Source organism: Neopelma chrysocephalum, unplaced genomic scaffold, assembly GCF_003984885.1.
Source record: "Neopelma chrysocephalum unplaced genomic scaffold, ASM398488v2 Primary Assembly neopelma1_97, whole genome shotgun sequence".
Lineage (NCBI taxonomy): Eukaryota > Metazoa > Chordata > Aves > Passeriformes > Pipridae > Neopelma > Neopelma chrysocephalum.
The window spans coordinates 5,896,321-5,922,401 of NW_020897760.1; the positions used below are offsets into that span (position 1 = coordinate 5,896,321).

Here is a 26,081-nt window from a genome sequence, read left to right on the forward strand (position 1 = left end):
CGAGATCCCCACACCCCACTTCCCCCTCCCCCCCGCTACTGTTTGCTTGACAGCGATTCAAACGCGCAGGAGGGAAGCGATTGCCGTCCTCCCCTGCGTGCCCGTGCTTAGGTGCTGACTCGGGGAGGATCCGTGGGGCAGGCACGGGCGGCAAAGAGAAAAAGGCTCGCCTTGCTTTACACACTCACACACGACCTCAAAACATAGTTTTCCAGGTCTAGCCTCGGATTCCTAATGCAGCCAGGAAATCCAGCTCGGGTCTCCGGTATCTTTATGAGGTGGTTCTGGGCTTCGCTATCAGACATCTCGGGTCACCAGCATCGTTTCGATGGCTGTAGGGCCCCTCAAAATGCGGCTCTGCAGTGAGCCAATCGAGGTTTAACACCATTTTCCGTTCAGAAACGACTGAGACTGAAGTCGGACATGACAGAAGCAAGCTTCAGCCTCTCTCACGCCCTGGAGCATGCTGGCTTTGCGAGCAGATGTTTTTTTACGCCACCACCCCCAAAGCATTCACAGAAACGTTAGTCACTTGATGTCACTGAGCCCCTGTGGAACATAGGATTAACCTGACTTCCCAAAATCTAACTAAGCAAGCAAACACCACCACGAGAAAAACTGTCCAACCTTTTGCTGATGGTTTAGTGTGACACAAAAGGAAGCTGAAGAACACGACTGACACATCGCCCTTAACACCTTCATTATTGCCGGAAAGTTCCTGGTGCTGGGCACAGCAGTTTTACTTACGGCAGCTGTGTACCGCGGTCTCCTTGCTGCGCCTTTGGTTGATTACTCTGAAAATCATTCACGCCTTCAGCTTCTAAAATCAATGCTCGAGTCAGTAGAAATAACCAGATTAGAACAACTCGGTCTAATTTCGTGTATGCGTCTTCGTTGACTCACTGTGACTTTTTGAGAAACAGTCTTTCTCGTTTGCTTCTGAAATGGGATGATAAACTCATACCCTTATGAATACCTTGCTACACGGCGCTTTGGTTGGATGTAATGAAAGCAAGAGAAAAAATTAAATTAGTATTAGCGCTCATAAATAATTGTGACCTGGTTACAAGAAAATACATATTCGTCTTTATATATGTCAATTCAAAATGTATACAGGTGCTGCAGCACGCAGTAAGGCGCGGTGATCTCCGTGCGTAGGGCGCTCGCAGCCATCCGAGATGCGGGATGCGCGGTGCGTGATGCGCTGCCGGGCGCCGAGCGGCTCTTCTCGGGGCTGTCCTGCGGGAGGCACTGCGCCCAGCCTCTTCTGTTCGGCCCACCTGCGGACGGCCCTTCCTCACCTTCTGCTCCCTAATCGAGTTAAATCCTTCAGCAGAAATAAAGAAATCAACGAGTGAACCAAGCGAATACTTCACATACAGCAATATAATCTCTCGTGTGAGGGTGGGTGCTTCAGGGGCACCGGGAACAGACATCTGGCTCTGGGGCGTCAGTTTTCTCAAACGATTAGAGGGGAAATGGTACGAAACCGGCAGTGTTTCGTGATTTGCAAAACCAGTTCGTGCCTGGAATGGACTCTGCCTTCCCGGAATCTCGGCTGGACGGACCATTTGTTTCACGCCGCCGGTGGGGAGGGGGAAGCGGAACGCGGGCGCTGCGCACCGAGCGGTGCCGGGGATGACCCGGGGCTGCCAGCGGGGCCTCAGGCAGTTTCAGCTCTGTCACCGGGAGGTGTGCGGGCACACACCGGCACACCCACACCCGCACACCCCGCGGGTACCGGTGTTACCGGGGCCGGGCGCGCGGCCGCCTCGTGCGCGCGGGCCGCTGTGCCACGTGCCCGCGGGCGGCGGCGCCAGGCGGGAGGCGGCCCCGCGCGCTCAGCCCTGAGGGGAGCCCTGAGGGGAGCCCTGAGGGGAGCCCTGAGGGGAGCCCTGAGGGGAGCCCTCAGCGCTGCCTCCGCCGCGCGGGGAGCCGCACACAGCCATCGGCCCAGGGCTGACCCCAGGCCGAGAGGAGCTGCTATCTGCAGTAACAGCACGCTGAACAGAGGTGAAGGGGCTCGGCTCTTATTCTTGGTTTACTGTGTGACGTGTGTGCTGCAGCTCAGTAACCTTTGAGGTGGTCTTGCCTGTGCGGTGGCCATGCAAGAGCTCTGTGACAATGCCAAGTGTTCTGTGTCCCAGGGTGGAAAAAGCCAAAACCCAGGCCCTGAGTTGGCGGAGGGCTGTAATTCATGGGCAGTGTAGGGCTGGGTTTTAACGGAGCTGCTCTAATGTTTCCCCCAAAGGGAGTGTGGTATTCCAAGTTAAACGTAGAAATTTGATAAGATACAGTTGGATGCAATGGTAAGTATATGATTGCTAGCCCTTGGTGTCAAAAGAAGGGAAGAAATAAACAAGAGGAGGGATTTAAAGTAGGGTGGGATTGTATTATAGTCGTGCTTAAAACTGAAGTGTAATTCACTGCACTGTTCACAGCAGCTGCCTGGTGTCACTCAGAGCTAAGATAACATCAGATAAGGCGCCAAACGTGACGGGCTGCAGGTGAGATCTTCGATCAGAAGTGATGAGATACTTTGCAACAGGAATCTGAAGACCAGGATTTGACAGGTTAGCTGCTTGGTACACAGGGGAGAAGTAGTTTCTTGTGAAGGCAGCAAAGAGGGTGATACTGGGGGGAATTCGTGCATACTTTAAAGTGATAAAACTTGGGAGCACAGTTATGCAGAACAGTTTCACTATGAGAAGCTGCTAGAACTTGTAGCAATATGCATTCTGTTGGGAAGTGTGTCTTTTTTAAAATTTTTTTTTAAACATTTTTAACGTGTTGCTTATTCTTTTTTCTTCCACCATCTTGTTCACTGCCTTCTTTATGGTTCTCCTTGTGGCATTAACACGTGATGTAACACGTGAGAAATTAATCAGTGATTTTGATTGGTTTTTCCAGCAATCAAAAAAAGTAACTTCTGCTGCTCTCTGAACAGATTAGAAAAGTAATGATCCCTGTAAGCACAAACTGGGGAGGGAAAGTGACAGTATGCTCTGGTGTTGAGAGCTGGGATGAAAAGAACATAGACTACGCGAAATGGTCTCATAGGAATTTTAGTTCTCGTAGTGGGACAGTAGAAGTTTCAGTCACTTGGGCAGTAGTATACAATTCTAAGAGTATGCCACACTGCTTTTGTTTTTCCTAATTGTGAAATAAGGTATTAGTTCCTGGAAAGGGAGAGCGTTAAGCTGTTGTATCTTAGATCTAGCGGTTGAATCTTAGTAGTCAGTCAGTGCCTGAGCATGCGTAGGTATACATATGTAACATGTTTTCTCCACTCTGAAGCTGAAACTCCATGCTATATAGAGATTATGTTGGAAGTCAATTTACTGTGTACTTCCTGTTATTCAGAATTTCTGGTTCTAAAGCCTACTGCGGAAATGTATTTCACCGATTTTTCTTATGTCTTGGACTGGTTTGTTAAAAACAAAACAAAACAAAACCCCCCAAAAAAACAAAAACAAAACCCAAACAAACAAAACCCAAAAAACCAACCAAACAAAACAAAAAACCCAACTCCAAACCAAAAAATTCCATCACCAACCAAAATCCTCAGAGAATTACAGAAAATATGCTGATGTAATTACAACGATAGAAGTATTTCACAGAACAAAAATGTACTTAATTGAATCCAGAAATCTGTTAGTTATACATAGCTTTTCTCTCAATACACAGAATTAGTAGCTGGTGCATGATTGAACATAACACCGTAGTTTCCACATAGATTGTACAAACCTCTGTCTTACAGGTTGATTTTTTTTAGTCTTCAGGACTAGCCTAATGGCTTTCCTAGGGGACTCGCATTATCCTCTATCTTCCCCCCAAATGAGTTACATTATTTGGAGCCTGAACACGTAAGAGAATAGCAGTACATCCCATATAAAATGTGGGTATTTTTATGCTAACATATCTCTAGGTCATTCTAGCTTAAAAAAGAAATGTATGAGTATCAAGTTTCACTAAGTCACTAACACAGTCTCTGATATAGAACAGTGATTACATTAAATACCCCAGAAAAACACACAATTCTTTCTGTGTTGCAGTTCTAAAAAAGGATTGAGTACTGATCAAGATCAATAGTACAGAATTTACAAAGTGGTTTTGTTAAATGTATGCAAACTCCTACGTGATTGCTTCTTTTAATCACTTTCATAGCAATTTATTTAATACAGGAAATTGCAGATACAGTTGAAAATTGAATTTAGTGGACAATAGTACTTTGTGGATGTGTATGTAGATGAGGTCTGCTTTTTGTAAAAAAAAAAAAGTGACCAATGATAATAAAGAGTTCTTGAGCTGTGAATGTAATACATGCTTCTTATCTTCACAGATGTACTTTCTCCCAAATAGTCATGTTCCAAATTTTTCACAAAGGTTACAAAGCTTCTAACATATGAAATGACTTAAGTAAGAAGAGGTCTAACCATAAATGCTATTAGTACCTAAAATACTCGTAAGAAAATGCAAATTAATTAGTGAAGGCATTTGATTATCAGATTAGGGAAATCAGAACCATTTTCACTACATAAAATTGTAATTTACAATTACATAAAATGTAATTTACACATAAACCCCATATATAGCAGGGCATCCCCCTTCTCTATTTCACCTCTCTTCTCAGCTGCAGCACTTACATATTCAAGAATCTTGAGTTTTCATGTTTATGTGCTTTTTTTAACCTTATGATTTTAGTGTTAGCATTGAGCTTTTCCAGCCTGCATTGTAAAGCAAATCTAAGCAATCAGCAATGTTTGTTAGAAGGTCATGGTATGTAGCATAATTAATGTTTTATTTATTGACAAATATATTGTTATGCTGTAAATGACTTGACAATATTATCATGCATATTCAAATTATAATACACATAACAAAGAAATTAGTGTCTTTTTTTGCCAGAAGAGTTGCAGAAAAAGCAGGATGATGCTGAGCAGCCTGTCTTGCGCTGTCTTTGTAGGGTAGTCTGTGTGTAGCCAAGTCTTCTGAAACTGCAGCATGTCCAGTGACTCATTTTTATCACTAGATGTAGCTGGTCGACTTCTATATTTCCCTTAATGTTTTTATTTATGCTGTATCAGTATCAGTATTTATTCTATTTAGAACTTCTATACAAAAGTTCAGGAAATAACTCTTGCCAACTAATCTCATTTGCTATCACTTGAACATTAAGGCAGTTATTGCAAAATCATAACACTTAACTGTTCAAACAGAGAGGATTTTTATGGCTCTTCAACTGATTTTTGTGCCTGCCACTTATTACAGAAGATTACCTTTAAGAGAGGCTTGCAGCTGGTATTGATGACAGGCAACAAGACATTTGTCACCTATCCTCTTGGGCAACAATGATCCAGGTGCAAACTTAAGTTAGCAGATGCTCATTGGAAGCAAAAAGACAGTTGTTACTCATTTGTGAACAAAAGTGCTCCTAATTTGGTTTTGCACACATAAAATTTTCAGCAGGGATAAGGATCAGTCAGCTAATCCACCTCAGAGGTGGCAATTCCCACAGGCTGCACTGGGAACAACATAATCAGTGGTAGGATGTGGGGAAATTTTGCAGAAATACTGAAGCAAGTTAGGAGCAGCAGACATCAGTAATTTGGAATTTGTCACCTACCTGTTTTAAGATGTAAATTAGATGCACCTGGGCAGATGCTACAGTTGAGAGGCCCAGAATGTGCTACTTCCATGAAGCCTTCTCTATCATTCTTTGAAAGTTTGTTAATCTCCTCACTCGTGCTGTTTCTTTCTGAAAACACATTGCAAATAAAGGGAAAGGAAACGCCTCACGGGCCTGGCAGATGCACTCAGCAGTGTGCTTCCACACTTCTGCAGTTTTAAACAACTACACTGCTGCTTGTGAGTAGCAAGACAGTTAACATACGTGCAGCCTATCAGTACCAACTTGTGCATTGCTTTTTTTTATTAATAGAACAGTTGCAAATATTGCTAAAAGAAGTCTTAAGGATTGCTTAATTACATAACATGGCAATAATGGAATATTAAGAATATTCTTGACTAGAATGTGTCTGAGAAGGCAAGTAAGTGTTCATATGACAACAGGAGAATATGTTGTTCTGTTCAAGAAGGTAAAGCCATTTTACTGGATCTCAGTTGTCAGGAGACTGAAAGCAGAATGCTCAGCTCATCTCTCACTGCTTTGCTCAATCACAGCTATTTGGTGACAGCACCAATAGCTCACTTCCTACATAGGTCTGCAATATAAACTGTAAGAGGACTGAACTTACATATTTTACACTGCCTTGACCATGTTTTCATTAGAACTGAATAATTTTTCACCTTATTTGAACCCATCTAGAGGCCACAAGTGACTATATGGTAACCAAGGACTGTAGCTTGGAAGTGACTAAACAGTAAATGCTGCATCCTTGTTAAATCATGAAAAATTTATTTTCATTACATATACATGAAGGTAAAAGATTTCAGTCAATAGTGTTTTGAACAAGCATTTCTGACATGAGCTTGTTAGTGTAGCTAGGCTGAAACTGAATGTAAAGTTAGTGTTTTGCCTTTATTTAGTAATTCACTTCTAGTGTGTATATACAGAATTCATTTTCCTGTTAGAATACCAGAGACAGTAATATTGCAACATTTACATTCCTCATATAAAATGGTGTAATGTACATTTTCAGCTTGGTGTAGATATATAAATATGTACAAAATAAACATTATTGTAATTAATATATTTCAGACCAGTTATTATTTAGCAACATCAAAAGCAGATGCACATAGATTTAAGTGAAAATGGTGAAAACACCTTTATGACATTAGTGACCATTATTGGCATATATGAAGTACTACAGATAAAGGCTTCTCTTTCAAGCCTTCTGTGGGCATCCAATAACTTCAGTAAAAAAACAAAAGTAATTGAGAAGCATAAGGTAATTTTATATATATGTGTCATGATCAGATGGTTTACTAGGGTCCATCTTGATCACAAAAGGATAACAATGTAAAACATACACTTTTGTTCAGAGCATAAAATATTGCACGAAAGCAATTTCTTTTGAGGAAAATAATTCCCGTGTTTGTGAACAGCAAAAATGGTTCTTATGCACTTAAGAAATAATATATTTGCATTTTCTAAACCAAAGAACATTCAGTAATACTGTCAGAACTGTCATCCATCAGCTTCTTCCCAGCCTGTTTTATGGCAATGGTATGTCATTAGCAAGATTTGGCAAAGAGAGAAGGCAGACAAACAGTACATCCATATTCTTATCACAGGCCAGACCAGATCCAATAGTTGCCTAAGTTAACTGCTGGATGGTTTCAATTTCAGCCTTAAAGAAATAGGAAAGTCTTCAGTGCTCGTCACAGTGATAATCACACAGTAGTAGAGTAAGATTCCGTTCTCCTCTGCTTAGAAACCATCTTGTCTGAATTCCCAGTCTGAAGGGCACTTTCCTCAGTATCACTGTCACTGCTGTCTACAAGTGTGTGATCCAAAGCCATCTGACCAGTCCTTCTGGGTAGATGAAAGTTCACCCCACTCTCCTGTATGGAGTTAGTTATAAAATCTTCATCAGAAGAATGAAATGATTCATCATCTCCTGTGAAATGGTTGACAATGTGAATCCCATCAAAAGTGGGTTGGTCTGAGAAGTCTCTCTGGCCTTTTAGACATTTGATCTGTTCAAAAAAGTGGAAATTAACAGTTAATCAGAGCTCAAGAGTCCAGTAGTAAAAAAAACCCAAACAACCAAAACCAAACCAAACCAAACAACCAAACACATTTTCAAGAAATGTATCATTGAACTCTTAGTGGATAAAATTAAATGCTAGATCTGGAAGTAGCATGTTTGATTACCACTTCAAGTACTACAGTTTTAAGGCTTAATAATGAAGGTATCTAGAATCAGTAATGACAGATTCCTCTATTTACTGCATCTTTAATATCCCCACAAGGATGGTTTCTACTTTCTAGAATGGCCTATTTGTTTTGACAGGACTTTTGGCCTTAACATCTGCTTTTACAGGTCCATTCTCTCCTGTATCACCTGACTTCTCACTTGAGAAATCCCTTCCCCTATTCCAAAGAGCAGGGTCTCAAGTGAATATTGCCGGTTTCACACAGCCACAGAAGAAAATCCTAGAGAACATGTTTAGTTCTGTCTACACTGCAAGATTGTCTTAACTATCTAATTCAGATCCAATGAGATTTCAGATCAAGCAGTATGAGAGAAACATCTCTTCGTACAGCATAAATAGATTGTAGTTGCAATTTTAAGAGATCATCAAACAAGACAAAAATGACTGTCAGACCATAGACAGATAACATTTTAATTCAATGCACTGTGGAGTGATACACTATTAAAACCACGCATGCAAGCTATTCAAAACTAAAACCGAAAAAGTGCTGGAGTCTCCTGTTAATTTAATGAAAAATAACTCACGGACGACATTCCAGAGGTGGGTTGGTTTTGTGGTGTTTGTTTTATAATTTCACTTTTATTAGCTTTTAGTAGCAACTGTCCCTCAGGGTCAGTTTAACAGTATAAGACTATTAAGATAAAAAATCCTGAGGATGCAGAAGAACATTAAAAATGGATTACAGAACCTCCCTAATGTTACTCCGAAAGCTTAAAACAGAAGATGCACCAAGTGCTACTTTGTAATCTACTTTTCATAGTAAGAGACCTGGAGAATAGAAAGAATAAAATGCCTGAAGAGTTTCTTTACAGAAATCTATTTGAAGTTTCAGAAATCTGAAGTAATATTCACTTTAATAATTAACAAGTGCATGTATGTCCTCAGTATTGAACACCAGTGGGAGATTTTTATCTGTCCATTTGGGGAAGAAAGAATCTCTGTACTTACCATGGGCTTGTGTAGAAGAGAATAAAAAAGGAGTTGGAAAAAAATCACATGAGTCATAATCACACTAGCTGCCATTAAATCACATGTTAACAGCATGTAAAAGCTTCACCTTTTAATATCAGAACATCCCTGTTAGGAATATGGATACATGCTGTAGATCTAAACCTTGTTTACTATGTGCACTAACATTAGTTTTTTGCATTTTCTTCACATACACATAGGCTGCAGTTGTTTCATGAGGTCTTTGCTTATATAAAGGCAAGCAGAACAGAGTTCCACATTTGCACAGCGTAACTCATGATGCAAGCAAATTAAGCTTATGCCAAATATTAGATACTGGACAGTAACAGATATCTGGAATAGATAATTTTTACTAGCTTATATACCTAGATACAGACAGCCTGATACAGACATTCTTGTGTTATTTAGAAATATTATCTCTGAAAATATCCTGCAATATGATCAGATTAGCTACCACATGAATTTTCCAAAACAGCTATCAATTTTAGTCACTAAGAAAATAAAACACAGAAACCCAACAATTTCTCTCCACCCTCACCACAGGAAAAAAAAAGATCCACTGTACCAGTGACTACAAACTTCATATTAGAGTAGGAAATTATATGGTTTTAGGTCTGCACAGTTGAGCCATTGGTTCACCTGCAATTATAAAGCTGATACTCAATGTTAGTTGTTTTGAACACTCAGAAAGCCAAGCCAGTGACCTCAGCTGTTTTCCTGAAGACTTAAAACACAATACCTTTAGATGAATATATTTAGGTAACATGACAAAATCATGGTTTCACGGTTTTAGGTAGTAACCTTTCCAAATAAGAGTCTGTGGAAAATGCTGTTGGTGAAAAAATCATGAATAGACACAACCTTTGCCAGTTCCTAAAGGAAGCTTGGGAAAACACTGTGGTGTTATCTTTGTGCATCCTTTCATTAAAATAACAAATCTGTGACCTTCCAGAAGCACTTCTGGTCTGCAGCTTCACACTTGCCTGCCTTTTTTCTCAAGTACTCCTTGCATCCAAGGGGAAACAGGTTGTTATGAAGAAACATAAATGAATTGCAGAGAATATACATGACAATCAATGGTAATATCAATGGTCACAGAGTTCCGTAACTTCCGTCTGCTTGAGACATGGCCACCTCAGCCAGAAGCACAGACTACAGCATAGAATTTGTATTATGGGGATCAACAGGCTGGAGGGCAACACTGCTGAAGAGGACCTGGGGGGCCTGACACACAGGAGGCTAAACGTGACTGCACAGTGTCCCTGGGCAGGGGTAAAGGCTAACAGCACACTAGGCTGTGGTGACAAGGGCACAACCAGTACATCATGGGAATGGATTCTTATCTGGCACTTGTTAGACTGCATCTGTCCTATTCCACACTGGCTACCTCACTCCTTCCTCAGTACAAAATATTAATGAGAGGCACCAAGACTTAAGGGTTAAGGGGCAGGAGCTTATACCTTAAGCCAGCAAAGAGCTGGTTCTTACTGAAATGCATGGTGGAAGAAGAGACATTGATTGTAACACAAAACACAAAGTTGTGTTTGAATGTGAAGGGAGAATATTTGCTATAAGGCTAGTTAAGAATTAGAATAGGTTGTTCAAAGGCTGTGGACTCTTCATGTCATTAAGTTTGAACACCCAACTGACAGAGCCCTAAGCAACCTGCTTTGAATTCAGTGTTGGTCCTGTTTTGAGCAGGCGGTTGGACTAGAGGCCTCCCAGCATCTCTTCCAACCTGCTTCAGTGAGATGCGTGAAGAGCACAGGCAGTGAGATGCATATTACTGCTCTTTATAGGAGCCACTTTGAGTTTGAGAAGTTGAGATACTTTGTACCTGCCCAAGTTGTTGCATTTCTCAAAGATGTAAATGCTGTCATTTGAATACAAATGCTTTTACATTAAATATCAGTACTAAATGTCTGTATTTATTGCAAAATCTAGACTTCAACAGAATGTTACTTTTATTTTACAATTAGAAATGCATCACTGGAATCTTGAAAATACTTAAGTTGTTTTTTCAATTGAAGGTAGAATCTGTTTTGCACTGACTTTTAAACTTCAGTGTTGATGAAAGCAAGTAATCTTCAAGAAATTAAAATTATATAACAGAATAGGTGGGAACAGCTGTGCACTATTTCCAGTTTTGTGTACTTTCTGAGTTGAAGATAGTTCAGGGGCACTTCAATCGAATATTTGTTCAGGAGCATTTCTGAAGGAGCCTGATTATTTGTAATTTTTGTTGCAACAGAAAGGCTTTATAAGGCTTCTCAAAGCATTATAACAAGTTGCAGACAGCCTGTGCTCCAATGCAATTAGATAGCAGTGGCTAATACCAGCATAAGGCTCTAAAATAGATGTTCCTTTGCATTCTCACATAACTTTACAGTCTAGCAAGTGAGGCTCTGCACTTTAATAGAAAAAGTAGTATCTTTTTCAAGGCAGGAACATTACTGTCCTGTTGGTACACCAGCCCAATATCATGTCTCCAGCAGTGACAACAGCACTTTCATATTACCAAGCCTCCATCCACTTGTCCAGAAGTAGTTGTAGCAAATATACGTGCAATCTCTTTCTAGTTGCTTCAGCATACATTTATAGACCAGCTGTCCATGACTGATGATTTTCTTTTTATTTGCTGTGCACCTCCACAGCTTCCTGTGGCAGTAAGTTCCAGAAATTCCTTTTTTTGTTTTAAACTAATCTCCTAGTCGTTTTAAGTAACTGCCCCCGAATTCGAATAATGCAGGAACAAGTGGTGAAGAGCAGTTCTGCGCTCATGATTCTGAACCTTATGTCACAATGCCTCCCTCAGCCCTCTCTCTAAAACAGATGAGTTCCACTCCTTTTTAGCCTTATGAACAGGCAGCAATCAAGACAACTGATCATTTCAGTTGCCTTTTAACTTCCCTACAGGCCTTCTTTAAACTCTCTACATCCATCTAGATACCAAGTGGCAAAAGAGACTCCTTTATTTGTTTTTTAATATACTTCCTATTGATGCCCAACATTGCCTTGTCCAATTTGGCTGCTACTGTGTGCTAAGCCAATTATGTCAGAGGACTCTCAAAACCAACTTGAAAATATCTTTCCTGATTTGTAACTAACAATTCTGTGTTTGCCATCATGTAGGTAAGGGCTTAGATTTTGCAACTGATGAATCACCTTACATCAAAGCTCATCTGTCACTTTTTAAGACAGACTTGAGATTCTTGCTGTCAGTGTTTCATTTGAACATGGAAGAAGAGCTTAAAGGAGGAACTAAAGCATTATGCCAAGATTTGCCATTCGTGTAGCCAACATATCAAGACAATGGGAAATCCGATTAAGGACTCAAAATGCAGGATGTGTGGACCTAACTCAAACATACACCTCCACACCCTAGTTCCACTCTATCCTTTTCCCTGAAGGAAAAACAACCCTTTTCTTGCTGTCATGTTGAACAGAGTATGGACTTCCGTCCCAGGGTCTGTTACTTCTGTTCTCTTTTGTACAGAGAGTCAGTATTGGTTAAAGGCTTTCAGTTTTGGATCTGCTCCTCCAAGTGAAGGGAACTAGATCTCTGTCACTCCAACAAGTGACATTTAAATGAACCTGTTTCCTACTCTTTCAATTTTGCAAGAATCTCAAATCTGATCACATCTGTGAAAAAAACCCAACTGATAAAAAACCAGGTCTGGTAAACCCATGTGTTTTGCTTTGAGTTCTCAAATCCAGGTCATATTGTCTAGATGACTGCAGCTTCAACCTAGTTTTCACTACAGCACATTCACATGGTCTTTAGAACATTTCAAAGGGTTAATAACATTATATGACCAAAATCTATGTCATCATTATCTCTTCAAAAGCCAGCTGAATGAAGAGCAGAATCTTAATGATGTGTGCATTTATATACATTCCCTTGCCTAAAGAATTCAGCATTTTAAAGACAAACTGTATGTCTGCTGGTCAACATATGAAAATACTTTAGGTGTACATACTCTTAACAGGTAACATTGTATTTTCACAAATTCAGAAGAGCTGAAAAAAGGCTAACAATCAGATCCTTGAACCTCAGAATAAACTTTCTTACCTGATGCTGACTGCCTCATCGAGCCAGGCATGAAGGAGAAACAGTAAAGAGAAATTTAGACGTTTTAAAACAATTCAAAAGGTCTTCTACATTAAATCATAGGATCACAGTTTGAAGGGTGCTACTCAGTTGCAAGCCAGTTATATTTCTAAGACTCTTTGGTTTTTTTTAACTAGAGAACATATGTCATATTTTCAAGTGGCACTTTGTGAAAGAGTTCTGCTTAAGCTCTGGGAGACATTTTTATGTTGTAACCTGTAGGAGTTCAGTGGTGAAAACTCAAACTAAAATGCTACTGTCTGCTCTCTTTAAAAGGCTTCAGTTACTAATTCTTGAAATTTACTCAATTCTGAAGTAGTAAAGACAAGTTTAAACAAAACTTGCCAATAAATATTTAATATAGTAGGATGACCAAGCAATACACAGGTGAGATCAAAATACGATAAAAATATGACCACTGCCTCGGGTGAATAAAATTGGTTTTGGCAGAAGGTAAGATGTTATATTTTTATTTAAAGAACAGAGATACTGAATTCTCAGTGCTTTTACTTATAACAAGAGGAATCCAAAAATCAGAGTTCCCTCATTATTTTTCTCTACCTTAGTAACAGCTGCAACTCTTCATAAGATTTCATACTTAAAAACCAAACCTGTGTCAAAATTAGAATGTTGCTGAAAGTATGTTCTAGCTGAAGAAACAAGTCATAAGCATTTTCAAATACCTGTCCTATAATGCATAAAAAACCATTGTCAATTTGGCAAGATGAAAGTAGAGATTTAGAAGTCAAAACCTAATTACAAGCCAAAAAAAAAATCAGTTATGATCTATTAAATTATAATTACATTTAACATGAATAAAAGCAATTTAATTGGAGTTCTTAAAATGTCCTGAGACTGTCCACAGCATCTAATGGGATCCCTTATCATATATAACAGTTGACTGCTACTTAGTGCTGACTGTCCCCCTTGTAATGAGATTACTTCAGTTTAAGGCATACAGTGGTACACTATCACTACTTTAAAATCACTCCCAGTAACTTCTTTTGGAAAAATGCTTATCTCAGGAAATTAAGTACTTGGAGCACCTTCAACTGAGTTAATGGAAAATATATTGTCATTTGTGAGACAAATATCAGTCCAGACAATTGTTACATCCAGCAGGTACAATGCAGAAGCATTTCTGTACATGCACACAAAGGAAATGAACAATGTTAAAGTTGCAGGCCTTTTCATGCTACTTTTTCACTTCTATGAACACAAGCAGCTCCTTAGATATCTTAAACTCCCCGAAGCCCATTTTTAAATACATGGTTGAGTCACATTCATACTGAAACCATCACAAGATGAACACTGCACAAACGGAGACAAGGTGAGCTAAACAAATGGTTGCAGAAACTAATAATAGCAATCCATCATCTAAAGCAATTCTTAACGAGTTTAATGGCTGTACAGCTACAATGCAAATAGGATTTCTAAACTTTCCCAACAGAATCAGCTTCCTAATGTGAAAGAGACTGCTAGACATGCATTGTGACAGAATTGTATCAGAGCATTTTAATGAAAGCCATTTTTTGACAGTCTGAGATTTAAAAAAATATTAGGTATGGCTCAATTAATTCTGCAAGAAAGAAAAAATTTAAAGCAAAACCAAACCAGCTTTAAGAGACATTCTTCATTTTCCTCAAGCATGAGGCAGTTTTTACCCAAACGTATGGATCATATGCAAAAGACATAGGATAGTCTTTTCCTGACAACTTGTATACCTTCAAATTACATGTAAAACAAGATTATTTGTAAAAATCAACAACACATATTGCATATAATACGATATTCTTTGGTTAGAAATAGTGACACATTCTCTAACAAATTTTAAAAATATATGTTAAATTAGCAATGTGTTATCTTTTTAACTGTATTAGGACAAAGCTCGAAGTTGTGGCTTTTATTTCAGCGTCAGTGAATTTCCTGTTTCACTTCAGTTAGCATTAAGGGCTTTTTCTAAAACCATAGCTATAAATGCAGCCATAATTAGGATTAACAGCTTCTAAGTAACAGCCATGATCAGTGCCAGACAAGGGTCATTCTTGGAAATTACTGATGATTCAAGAAGCCCAAACAAACCTGACCAAACAGGTGTTGATCTAGGAACTCCCATTTACTCGATTTGCTCCCACTACCCAATCACTGTTTGTCCCTCCTGAGGAAGAGACTGTAACAACCCTGGACTCACTGAAAGGTGACAGCTGGGAGGGGCTTCTCCTCTTTGAAATCCTGGAAAAGCTATGGAGATTGGCCCTCCCCCCAGTCTCTCACCAAAGCCATTCTGGATTCTCCAATGCCATATCTACCCCTACAGATTTAAAAGATGAAATATAGACCTCAAAATACATTTTTTAGAGCTCAAAATATATCCAGAGAATATGTTAAAAAAAGGGGGGGCAAAGGAAAGAGAAATCACAATGAACCGTGTCTTCCTTTTGCTGTGAGGCAGACATGCAAGATCTGCAACAATTGGATATTCTTAGTAGAGAAATTCAGGAAATAGGTCACATCTTCATTTATTGCTTTCACACGTCTTTTTATTTTCTTTTCAATTTAAAATATCTAAACTCTTCAGAACAACTTTGAGTCTTCTCAAATTCCCTAAAGACATTCTGCTTCATTGTAAAATCTAACTAATTTTGAAATTGATACAATAGACAATGACATTCTCAAATAGGAAGTGTTAGTATGCAGTTCTCTTTACTGCTCTGTTCCCTAAGAATTAATTTTGTGCCAAAAGCAAAAAAATCCCAGCAAATTAGCTAAATTTTGCTGAAATCAGGCTGTTCAATACACTCTAATGGGTGTTGAAGAACCATGGACATCAGGAGGGAAGTGAATACACTTAAAAAGGCATTTAAAAACTCTCGAAGACTATGTCAGCAAAGTTTTATAACGCCACTAACAAAAATACTTTTCCCCATGGAGTTCACCTCAACTAAAAATATTAAAGTTAGCCTGAAGTGTTTAGGGTAAGGGTTTGACATATATTTGGGGTCTAGCAGACTAGAGCCACCACTACATAGCTCTATAGTTTGCTTTTGCTTTTGCCTTTCCCCCACCCACAAAGTTGATATTTGTAAGGCAGTAGTCAAGTTTCTCATCAGAGACTAAATAAAGAAATTAAACTAGTTAAGGAAAATAAAGCAAACTGAAATTGCTTAAAAAAAAAAATCCAGTGCATTAGGTGCTGTGAGTTAAGAAAGCAGGAAATGTCTTGATCATGCTTACAAAGAACATGCAGTGAGAGTATTTCAAAAATTTGTTTGCAAAACTGCTTCCTTTTCTTAGCAGTTAATGAATCACCATTAAACATTTCATTTCTCATAAAAGCTTTTTTTTAAAAGACACTTTTAAAGTCTTTGATATATACATAAATTAATTTCCTTGTCTAAAAATTTTCACCCAGCTTTCAGTGAGATGAACAAAATGTTGATTATTAGGGAGTCCAGCAATGACCTTTGAAATCAGGTTGTTAGCCATCAGGTTGTTAGCCAGTCCCTGTAAGATCCCTACAGGAAGAGCCAAGCTGCATTCCAACATACTCAAGACTGTCTGGGACCATCTTAGCACATTTGGCCATTTATTTGGGACTGAGTGTAGCATGACAAAAACAGGAAACCTGCACAATCAACAAACAACTGATATGAGTTAGTGATTCTAGAATAGTGCAAGTTTAGTGGTTTCTATAAAGTAGTATTTATAAAGAATATAAAATAGTGTCCTAAAGAAAATTAACTCTGCTTTGTAGAGATGTGTTCAGAGCTGTATTTGTTTCCTTCCAGCATTATCTCATCTGGCCCCCCCAAAAATTTTATAATGGTCATACCAAGATAAAAATCTGTTGACAAAAAGTTTTAGAGGACTTGGTGGAATATTTGGCTTCTTATCTTGAGGTGTAATAAAATGAATCTTGGAGAAAAGTTAATTTTCATTTGCTAGAGTTTTTAGGACAAGCAGAAAGAAGCAGATTGGTTTTTGATTACTTTCAGTATAGCAGAAGGGTTCAAAGGTGCTGATTTGCAGCACATTTTATGGTAGGAAGACTGCAAGTGTCCATATCCAGCTGTCTGCAGGTTCTCTTTGAACTTCTTGATCTGCACTATCTCAAAACAGTAAAATTGGTCTTGGAGTTTGTAAATTGAATTCAATCTAATATTGTTGCAGTATTATCTATCCACTTCTTAGAGCAATTGCAGCAAAACACCTTGAAACTGGCAACAAACGCTAATCAGAAATCAAAGCAAGTAGTAAACTCCCGGCTGGATAATCCTACTCTGGGTCTGAGCCAGAACACCAGTGAATGACAATAATAAATACCTGAACAGGCCTAGGCCGCTTATTCTGGCTGTGCAAGTATGGCTGCTATTGCTAAAAGTTAAAAACCCCAGTTAAAAACTGGTCTGACTTTTTTCCCCCATCTATAGTAGGCTTAAAAGCAACAGTCATGAGGTACTACAACATTAGATGAATCTACCCAACTCATCTTTAACTCTCTGGAATCCAAGATTAAGTATGTGATTAATTACGAGTCTCCTGTTTAATGAAAGTATTACCTTTGTTTTTGAAACTCGTACTTTTAAAAGGATTACCAAGAGTAACACACTAGTATATAACACACTGGTATACAACCTGAAATATTTATTTCAAATGAACTTTGCTGACCACATCACTAAACAGAGTTCAAAACATTGCAGTGCGTTCTAAGTAAAAAGCAAAAGAGCAGCAAAAAAATTCCAAGACTGACTAATTTCAGGTTTCTGGATTTTTTTAATAGCATTTAAAATTTGGCCTCTTTTAAATTGCCAACTTCTGTAAGTCATATTTAGTCTTACAGTAATACCAAATGCTTTACAAAATCCCTATAGATGTCAGGAAGTTTAAATAAAATCTATGAAACAGTTTTAATGCATTAAAAGAAAGCTCAGTTCCAGTTGTCCAGCTATTTATTTCCTATTGCTCTGAATGCACTCTTATATTTCCTGACTTAAGTTTTTATAAAAAGTGTTTTTTCAACATTATTATTTGGAGAGCACTTGAGCCAAAAGGAAATATGATGTTAAATGTATGTTATGTATCAGTTTTACCATAGATAGTCTGCTGTATTGTAAACGTGACAAAGATTAAAACCACCAGCAAGTGTTCAGATCAGAAGGTTTCCAGTGAATCAGAACAGGAAACCAATAAAGCGATCAATGGGAGGTCATGACGTTTTGGTCACTGCACTATATGGTTGAAGAATCTGGTTTTGATCTAGTGCTGTGTAATCAAGTAAAACTTAGAAGTTAGGTATCAAATATGCAATTGAAATAGCAACAGTGCTAAGGAATACCCAACTCTTACACAATTTTCAAAAAATGTTAGTATTTGGCAATTATAATTCAGGTTTTATTTCTTGAGGGAATTTTTGTAAGATTGACAGGTTTGTTGTAGTGAGATTGTATGCAATTCCAAAGAAAGTTCCAAGCTACAGGCCTAGGAATTTTCCTTCCACCTACATACTAGTTATTTATGGAAAGTTCCCAGAAAGTCTACAAGAAGCTCTGATGGAAGTGTTTATTTGCAGTGAGGACACGACAACAAAAATAATTTAGAATAGCAATATGATCATACCGAATGTACTGCAATTATTATATCCAAGGAAATACCTAAGTCTCAATGCTCCTCTCTACAGTATGCATCTGTAAATACAAACGTTACTGAAACCTCAAGCATTAACTAGAATGTACTGGCTGATAGAGAGACTGAAAATATACCCATTCCGGGCAACAGTTACAGGAAATGATCATTTCACACTTTTACTCTGTCCTTTTAAAGCACAAGTTAAACTCAGCAGTTTTAAATGGACTAAGTAACATTTTTGCCTCTGACTGCAGAAACTACTTTCCTTTGTGCTGGCTGCCACTCAAAGTGATAAAAGAATTTTAGGAGGGGTTTCTACCACATTTCCACTGTTTGCCTCACTTATATTCAGATAAGTTTACGGAGACCTATTACAGCTAACACATAGCAGTCCTCTCTTGAGCTTGCTTCTCACCTAGGCAACACTCAGATAAACCAGGACAACCTCAATTCCTCAATTCCTCCACTTTTCAATCCCCAAAAACTTAATTTACAGGCAGAAACACACAACAGACCCTGACATAGCTCTAATCAGTACAGCAGACAGGTCACACAGTTTCAACAGTCAAGAACATTATTGCCAAGATAGTGAAATAACTTTATCTATTATCAGTTTACTTGCTTTAGCAATCCAGACAAACTCTAAAGAAGGACACAATATAGCTATGTTCATCTTTAATGCTGCAATCAAGAACTATTATACTGCTCAGCAAGACAGATCTGGAACTTTGATGCAGTAGGATACAGTCAGGAAAAAAAGGGGAAAAATGTGAAAACCATCACCCATCTTCATTTATTTTATCTAATCTGTCACTAGTGGTGGTGAAACAGTTAAGAATCATGTGTCCCTCATCCAAGTAAACAAAGACATGTTCCATTTGAGGACAGACTACATCAGTGTCCTGGTTACACTCTTCACATATAGCGTTTTCCTTCACCCTCACAAGGGATGGAAAATATTTCGTTGATGGTGTTGTTACTGGGGGGAACGGAGAGGAATCAACCTTACCTGATGCAAAGATGGAGTTTGTGTCCAAAGATTCATGGAATGAAGTACCATCACTAAGGAATCAATTGTATCATTTTGGGCAAGTGTAACATGACTGTGTTAATTACACCATGCCCACCCAAAGTTAATTGAATTAAACAAGCAAGTTCATAAAATATAGAGATTCCATTGTGCCTTCCTTCTGACTGTTGATTGCTTAGTTTAGCCAGAGAGTTTCTAAAGCTAGTTGCTTTATTAAGGGCAGGACAAAATTAGAGAAAGTTACTGGATAATAAGACTCCTAATCTGATCAGTCCTCTACTTCTGTAACAATCTGGGCATTATCAAGCCAGTTTAACATCTGACTCTCAAAGACAAGCTGAGCCTAAGGAGTAAAGCAATTCACTTTTCTAAAGCATAGAGTGTATATTTAACTATCCTGTGTAGACAAAGCTGCTATGTTAGATTGGGTGTTTGCAAACCACATGACCTCACAAACGCTATCTTATCACATCACAGGTTCCTCAGACTGACCACAACCACTTAAATCAGACTCTGCCAGCACGGAGGCTCTGTAACTTTGACACATAACTAGTAAAGCAACTACATTTTTAGCTGTCCAGCAGCCGTGCAAGAATTTTACTTGTGGGGAGGGAAAAATCTGATCATCTCTTGTCCAACTGTGCTTGCAAGATATGGTAAAAGAAAAGCACATGATTTATTGTGCTATAAACTTCCACCACAAGTTGAAATGCTTACTCTGTAAATCTGAGGGCTAACATATTTCCTTTCAGGGACAACACTTCTTATCAAGTAAGAAAACATTTATAGAGAGCCACATATTTTGAAATAATTTGCCTAGTAAAACATACTATTAGATGTTAATGTGATTCTATTCTGTATTTGCAAGAGTTAATACAGGACTTTTAACCAACATTATAGTTCTACTGAGAACTGCGGAGGGAAAACAATGTAAAAATTGTCTGAAATAAATCCCATGCAGCTTAGTTGGTTTTATGAAAGCAAGCAAAATGACAATTTCCAAGAGACAAATACACATGTGCTTGTACTACATGAAAAGGAAACAGTACAATCCTTTGAGAAGAAAAGGGGGGGGGAAATAAGTTGTTGAGAGACTGAGTGAAAGAGCATTACATCTAATAACAAATATTACAGGAAGATTACTAGGCCTTTTTGGACTTGCTATTCTTGCCTTAGTTCTGATGAAAGAAGTGTTACCTATTTCTGTTTCTGAGGTATCTAAACAGTGATAAATCTGATCTCTCATTTTCATTTGCCCATATGATCTGACCACCACTGTCCATCACCCTCTGTCTCCAGAGAATGTGAAAAAAATTCTAATAGGTTGAACTGCAACTAGAATTCACTTTCCCCAGTTAATCCTCATATCTCCATTATTCTAAGGTATGTTATTTACTCCAAGTTATTTACTCTGCTTCTGAATGCAGTCTAGTGGTGCATCAGATAAGAGAATATTTGATTTGGGAAGCACTGAATTTGACTGAAAGGAATACAAATAATAAAATTAACAGAGGAAAGAAATAATGCTTCCTGCTGGTATCCCATCATCAAGCTCAGATGCTATGATTGTGAGAGAAATAGGAGCTAAGAATGCTGCTGGAAGTGGACAACGCATCTGGTGCTATTCCAGTGGGTCACAAGAGCATCACAATTTTGTGCTCATCTATGACTGATGCGGAGTCATCATTTAGCTGCTTGTAAAGATATTCCCTCAACTCCTAATGGACCACCTGGACCCAGCTGTGCCAGGGACAAGAACCACTCACTGTCCCACAGTGATTTAAGGTTATTAGCTAATAATAAAAAGAGGAGGACATAATTTGACAGCTTTTAAACACAGCTTACCTACCATATACATTTATGATATTTAAGATTAAAGGAACTGTTAATGTGGTTTATTCTTTCATCCTGGTACTGTAGTGCATTGAATTTTATTTAGGTATTTTATTGCATGGCCCATATAGGTGGTTTTTTTAATCCTTCACACTGATGGGCTACAGTGTACTTTCCCTTCTCCATTTTAGTTTCAGCAGTGAAAAAGCCTAGAAAGCTAATGCAGGTTGCAAGATGTATCCATAATTCAGCCATATTACCAGTTACTCCTTTGGTCACAACTTATGCATTATTTATCCTCAAAGTCATTACTTAAAGTGTCTTGAATTTTATTTACACAAGCAAAATCTTTTAAAAGCATAGTATTTAATCTCCAACTTTTATATCTTTTTTCATTAAGCCAATCTTAAAATGTTAGCTCACCAGGAGCATGATCAGACCATGAGATAACACCTGTATCAGAATCTTACTGACCGCATTAGGTTCTTAAAACATACTATCACATCCATTCCTAGATAAACTCTATGTATGTGGGAATGGAAGAGCAGTAAGCTAATGGTCATTACTTCTTTGAACAGCCATCAAGTTTTCAGATACTGAAATGGGAAATACCTTTAAAAAACCCCCCTTTTCTGCATTGTCAATATGCAAGAATTTAATCACTAGAATTTCACTTAAAGGTACTATTATAAAGCCTTTTAAATGCCTCAGAAATTATTTTGGCAGAATAATAATGCCCCAAGTAATTTGCCATGTTATTCTTTTCCATCAGCCAAGTTGAAATATTGTTAACTGGATTAGTTTGCAGACAGTTTTCTGACTGTTGGAACAGCGTGCCACACTAACACCAGGATTTTGTTTTTCATTCAAATACCAAACACATGCATAAGATTTGCACATTAGAAAACAATCTCATCCTTGCTTCGTCTCAAAATATTACAATTAGTTGTCGAGAGCATATCTCAATACAGAGAAACAGCCAGGAGAAAACTAGCTCTGTATTCTGTCTCTGACAGTGGTCAGTAGCAGATGCCTGCAGAAAAAAGGCAAAATATGAAATTTCACAGAATGTTCTTCCTAAACTCCAGCAATTAGCTCTCTAAATTCATGGGGAGGGGTGGGAGGTGGAACAGTCCCTGCAGATGCACAGATGCCATAGTATAATTGAAAAATGGGCTGTCTTGAACATCCATATTTCTGCTTCCTAAGGAAAAATGTGCTAAGTGAAGGAAGTGCTGTTTCTCTTCATAAAGCTGTCCTCTAACACAGATACCCAATACACAGACGAATCATAGCTTCATGGAAAAATGCACTGGAATCCAAAATTGTAGAGGCTTTTGTGGACCTCAGTGTTAGGCAGAATTTAGCCTTTAATATGAAAACTGTCGTAAGCTTAAAACAAATCCCCATTTGAAATACTGTAGTAGTATAAATAAGAAAATGCAATTTAAGAGCAAAACAAGCTCATTAAAAGATTCTGAGAGACACAAAAATCAGCTAATAATATGACAAACTTTGTAAAGTTTCACATGAAACAACTTAAGCACTTCAGTCCTAAATCACAAAGTCTGAAAGACTGGAAACCACTTGCTTTTGTCTCCAAAGGTGTCTTGTGGTCTGCCAGTGTAGTTTGTGGGTAAGCACGTCAATTCTAATCTTTTGTACCACTCCTGTAATCTAGGTAACACATGCAAGCCTTGCAACATCCAACAGGAAGCAGAGGCAGCTGCTGGGTAATATATATAAAGTGACTGCATGTACAGAGGGGTAGTGCATGAAATGCAGAACTTCAGCAGTTTATAAATCATTTAATTCCATTCAGTTTGAATTAAAAGTGGAAAACTATGAACACCCTCTCCTTGTTTCCTCAGTATGTGATTTGTGTTGAAAAGAGTAACAACTTGTTCAAGATTCATCTTACTTTTTCTAAAACCTTCAAATTTACTTAATGGAAACTCGTAACAGTCCAAAACTTCCAATGTATTCATTTCCACATAGGATAACAGCTTTACTTCAGTACTGCCTGCTGAGTGGGATATGTTCTTGAACAGTAAAAATGTACCACAAAAGTTGCTTTCACTTATTGTTTTGGTGTCTAATCAAAGGAACTTCTGTGAAGTACTAGCACTCCTTGTGCAGCCTGAGAATATATAACCATAGTATGAATCGTGCAGTGTCTGTATACTCATGCCATTTGTGTCACATCGGTTAAAACACATGAACTGCAAAGTCAAGTGACAGAATACAGTGCTCACTAGACCTTGTTTCTCCTGTGCCAAAGACAGGGCAACCAAGCTTCTGTACTTACTGACAAGAGTAACAAAAGTTGCTCCACAGAAGCTGTAGCCTCTTGGGACTGCACAATGAGAAAGCATTTTAGGTTAAAATCCCACTAAGCTGGAAATCAAGAATACTGTAGAGATAGCTTTAAGAATGGAAGGGAAATGGAGGAAGAAAGAAAATGCTAGGTGGAAAGATTTCAATTCATGAAAAGAACAAATGGCAATTGGACACAAATTTTTGAAAAGGCAAACGGAGTATCCAAGTCCAGTGCATATTACAATGAAGTTTATATCATGACTTCCTGTTTATGATGATCCTCAACATTTCAGGTTTTCACACTAGTTTCAACCTTCAGCAATAAAGTCATAAGTCACAACCATCTAACAGCTTTGTGCCCAACAAAGCAGAGAAGGTAGTACAGCACTAAATATACAAAACTTATCATAGGATTAGCTACTGGCTAACTAGAAATACTGCAGTCTGAGTATCCTTTCATTATGCATCAGCTGTTCTTTGAATGTTGAGAGGTTGTGTAAAAGATTAAAGGATAGCTGTCAGTAACTTTCTAGGGAATGAACATAAAACTTGGCATATATTTACTAAAGTTAAAAATGCAAGTTAATAATAATTGATCTATATGTATTTGATCTCTGAGTGAAATTATGGTTGCACTGAGGAATTTAAGAATGAATTCACTATTTTACATAACATTGTACGTTACACTCAGTATTAAGATTCTAACCCATATTTGGTTGTTCAAGTTAGTGCAAAGAAAGAGGTGCATGTAAGTAGATCAAAGATAACGTGCATGGAATCAGAATTGTTAAGGCTGGAAAAGACCTCTAAGATCAGAGTCCAGCCGTTAACCCAACACTGACGTGTTCACCACTAAACCAGAAGCTTACAGAAGTCTAGAGAATCTAGTAGAGCAGAAGCCTGCAACTTCTTGTTACAGTGTTCTCAAAGCTCCAAATATTGTCTGTTTGCTTTCCTGAAGTGTTCATAAAATACAAGTTTAAGACCTACTGTGAAGTAGCCAATATACAATTTAGCTTACCATCCTACAGAAATCCTCTGGTTAGGTGTAAAAGGAATCAGGTAGGCAGCTTGTTAGAACAGGTCAAAAATCCAATACAGTAATTCCATTTATAGTTATTTTACTTTATTTGAAAGGGAAGAAAAAAGGCATTGTCTTTTTCTATTTAATTTACATTGTACATTTCATAGCTTTGTGCCTCATCGGTTCAGTTTTGGGTGCCATACTACCAATTTCCAGTATGTGCAGTTTTATTCAGTAACAGGAACACAACTTGAATTTACTACAAGTAAGTCTTCTTATAATATTAATTGAAGACTGACTGTAGCATTACTATTCCTGGATGAGTAATAAAAGCAGCTGAAATTTATCCTTTAGGCTGCAAGCTGCACTGTATTTAAGACACATGCAAAATTTTGAGCCCTGAAAAAGATGACCAAAATTAAAAATTTATTTTTAAAAAGTTTTGTTCATACTTTTAAAAACTTCCAACCAATTGCCCTTTGTAATTTGAGTCCATTGATTAATCATCTGAAATCATATGCAGAGTTCCAATATGTGGCTGATTTAGGTCACCACACTGGAACGACTGAGAGAAATATCTGAACTCTGAGGGTCAAACTTTTCTCCACTTAAAAAGTCAAGAGAAGTTACAGCAGCAGCCTTTTGCCCGTGTGCCATAGCCAACTCCCACCCCCACACCACCTTCTAGTGGAGAGAATTCAGCTTTAGACACTGGGCAGTACTAACAACTCTCTCTTTGCTGTCCCTATTGGTGTTCCTCACTGATATTATAGGTTTGACCTGTCCCTGGCTTGCAAACACTGATGGAACAGTAGACCTTTCACCAGAACCCTGCAATTAGGATGGATTATGCTGTTGCAACATATTGCCACGTGATGGATCATACAGGGTATGTAGCTCCTTCAGGTTCCAATGATACAGAAACACATATCAGATTGCTGGCCAAAGACACAAAACCAGCATTTATCCAAAGGCCAGAATATGGACTTAGTCTGCAGTTACTTGTATTCAGTATAGGATTTGGTCATAATTTTGTTCCATCCTTCAGATGGAGAACCTGCAATTCTTCTGGTGTAAACATCTGTAAATATGCAGTACTGGAGAGAGAAAAATGGTTAAAAAAGCAGAATCACCACTGATGGCCATATCAAGATATTTAATCTTGTTTCAAACGTACCTGTCCCACCACTGTCTTAAATTATAACTTTTGTATTAATTAACATTTGCATTTATGTCCAGTTTAAAGTTACAGCATTACAATATGTTAG

The 26,081-nt window shown here is 38.2% G+C and overlaps 1 protein-coding gene and 1 long non-coding RNA gene across 14 annotated transcripts in view; one reads left to right on the forward strand and one right to left on the reverse strand.

The window, feature by feature from the left end:
• The first annotated feature begins 1,885 nt into the window (after positions 1–1,885).
• LOC113972838 overlaps positions 1,886–26,081 on the forward strand; it is a 65,588-nt gene continuing 41,392 nt past the window's right edge. For 5 of the 6 annotated variants that reach the window (XR_003536029.1, XR_003536028.1, XR_003536031.1 and 2 more), the window contains exons 1-3: positions 1,886–2,013; positions 2,442–2,573; positions 3,776–3,866. This is a non-coding gene — a long non-coding RNA (uncharacterized LOC113972838). Of the gene's footprint in view, positions 2,014–2,441; positions 2,574–3,775; positions 3,867–9,664; positions 9,838–26,081 lie in introns of those variants that run through there. The other variant, XR_003536030.1, reaches the window with a different exon arrangement.
• Positions 6,399–26,081, reverse strand: part of EVI5 (ecotropic viral integration site 5) — an 81,238-nt gene continuing 61,555 nt past the window's right edge. For 6 of the 8 annotated variants that reach the window (XM_027694281.1, XM_027694283.1, XM_027694282.1 and 3 more), the window contains one exon: positions 6,399–7,662. In XM_027694281.1, the coding sequence (XP_027550082.1) occupies positions 7,357–7,662 (306 nt within the window). In that variant the 3' untranslated portion in view covers positions 6,399–7,356. Of the gene's footprint in view, positions 7,663–8,850; positions 8,857–12,943; positions 12,954–26,081 lie in introns of all 8 variants that reach the window. The other 2 variants (XM_027694285.1, XM_027694286.1) reach the window with 2 other exon arrangements.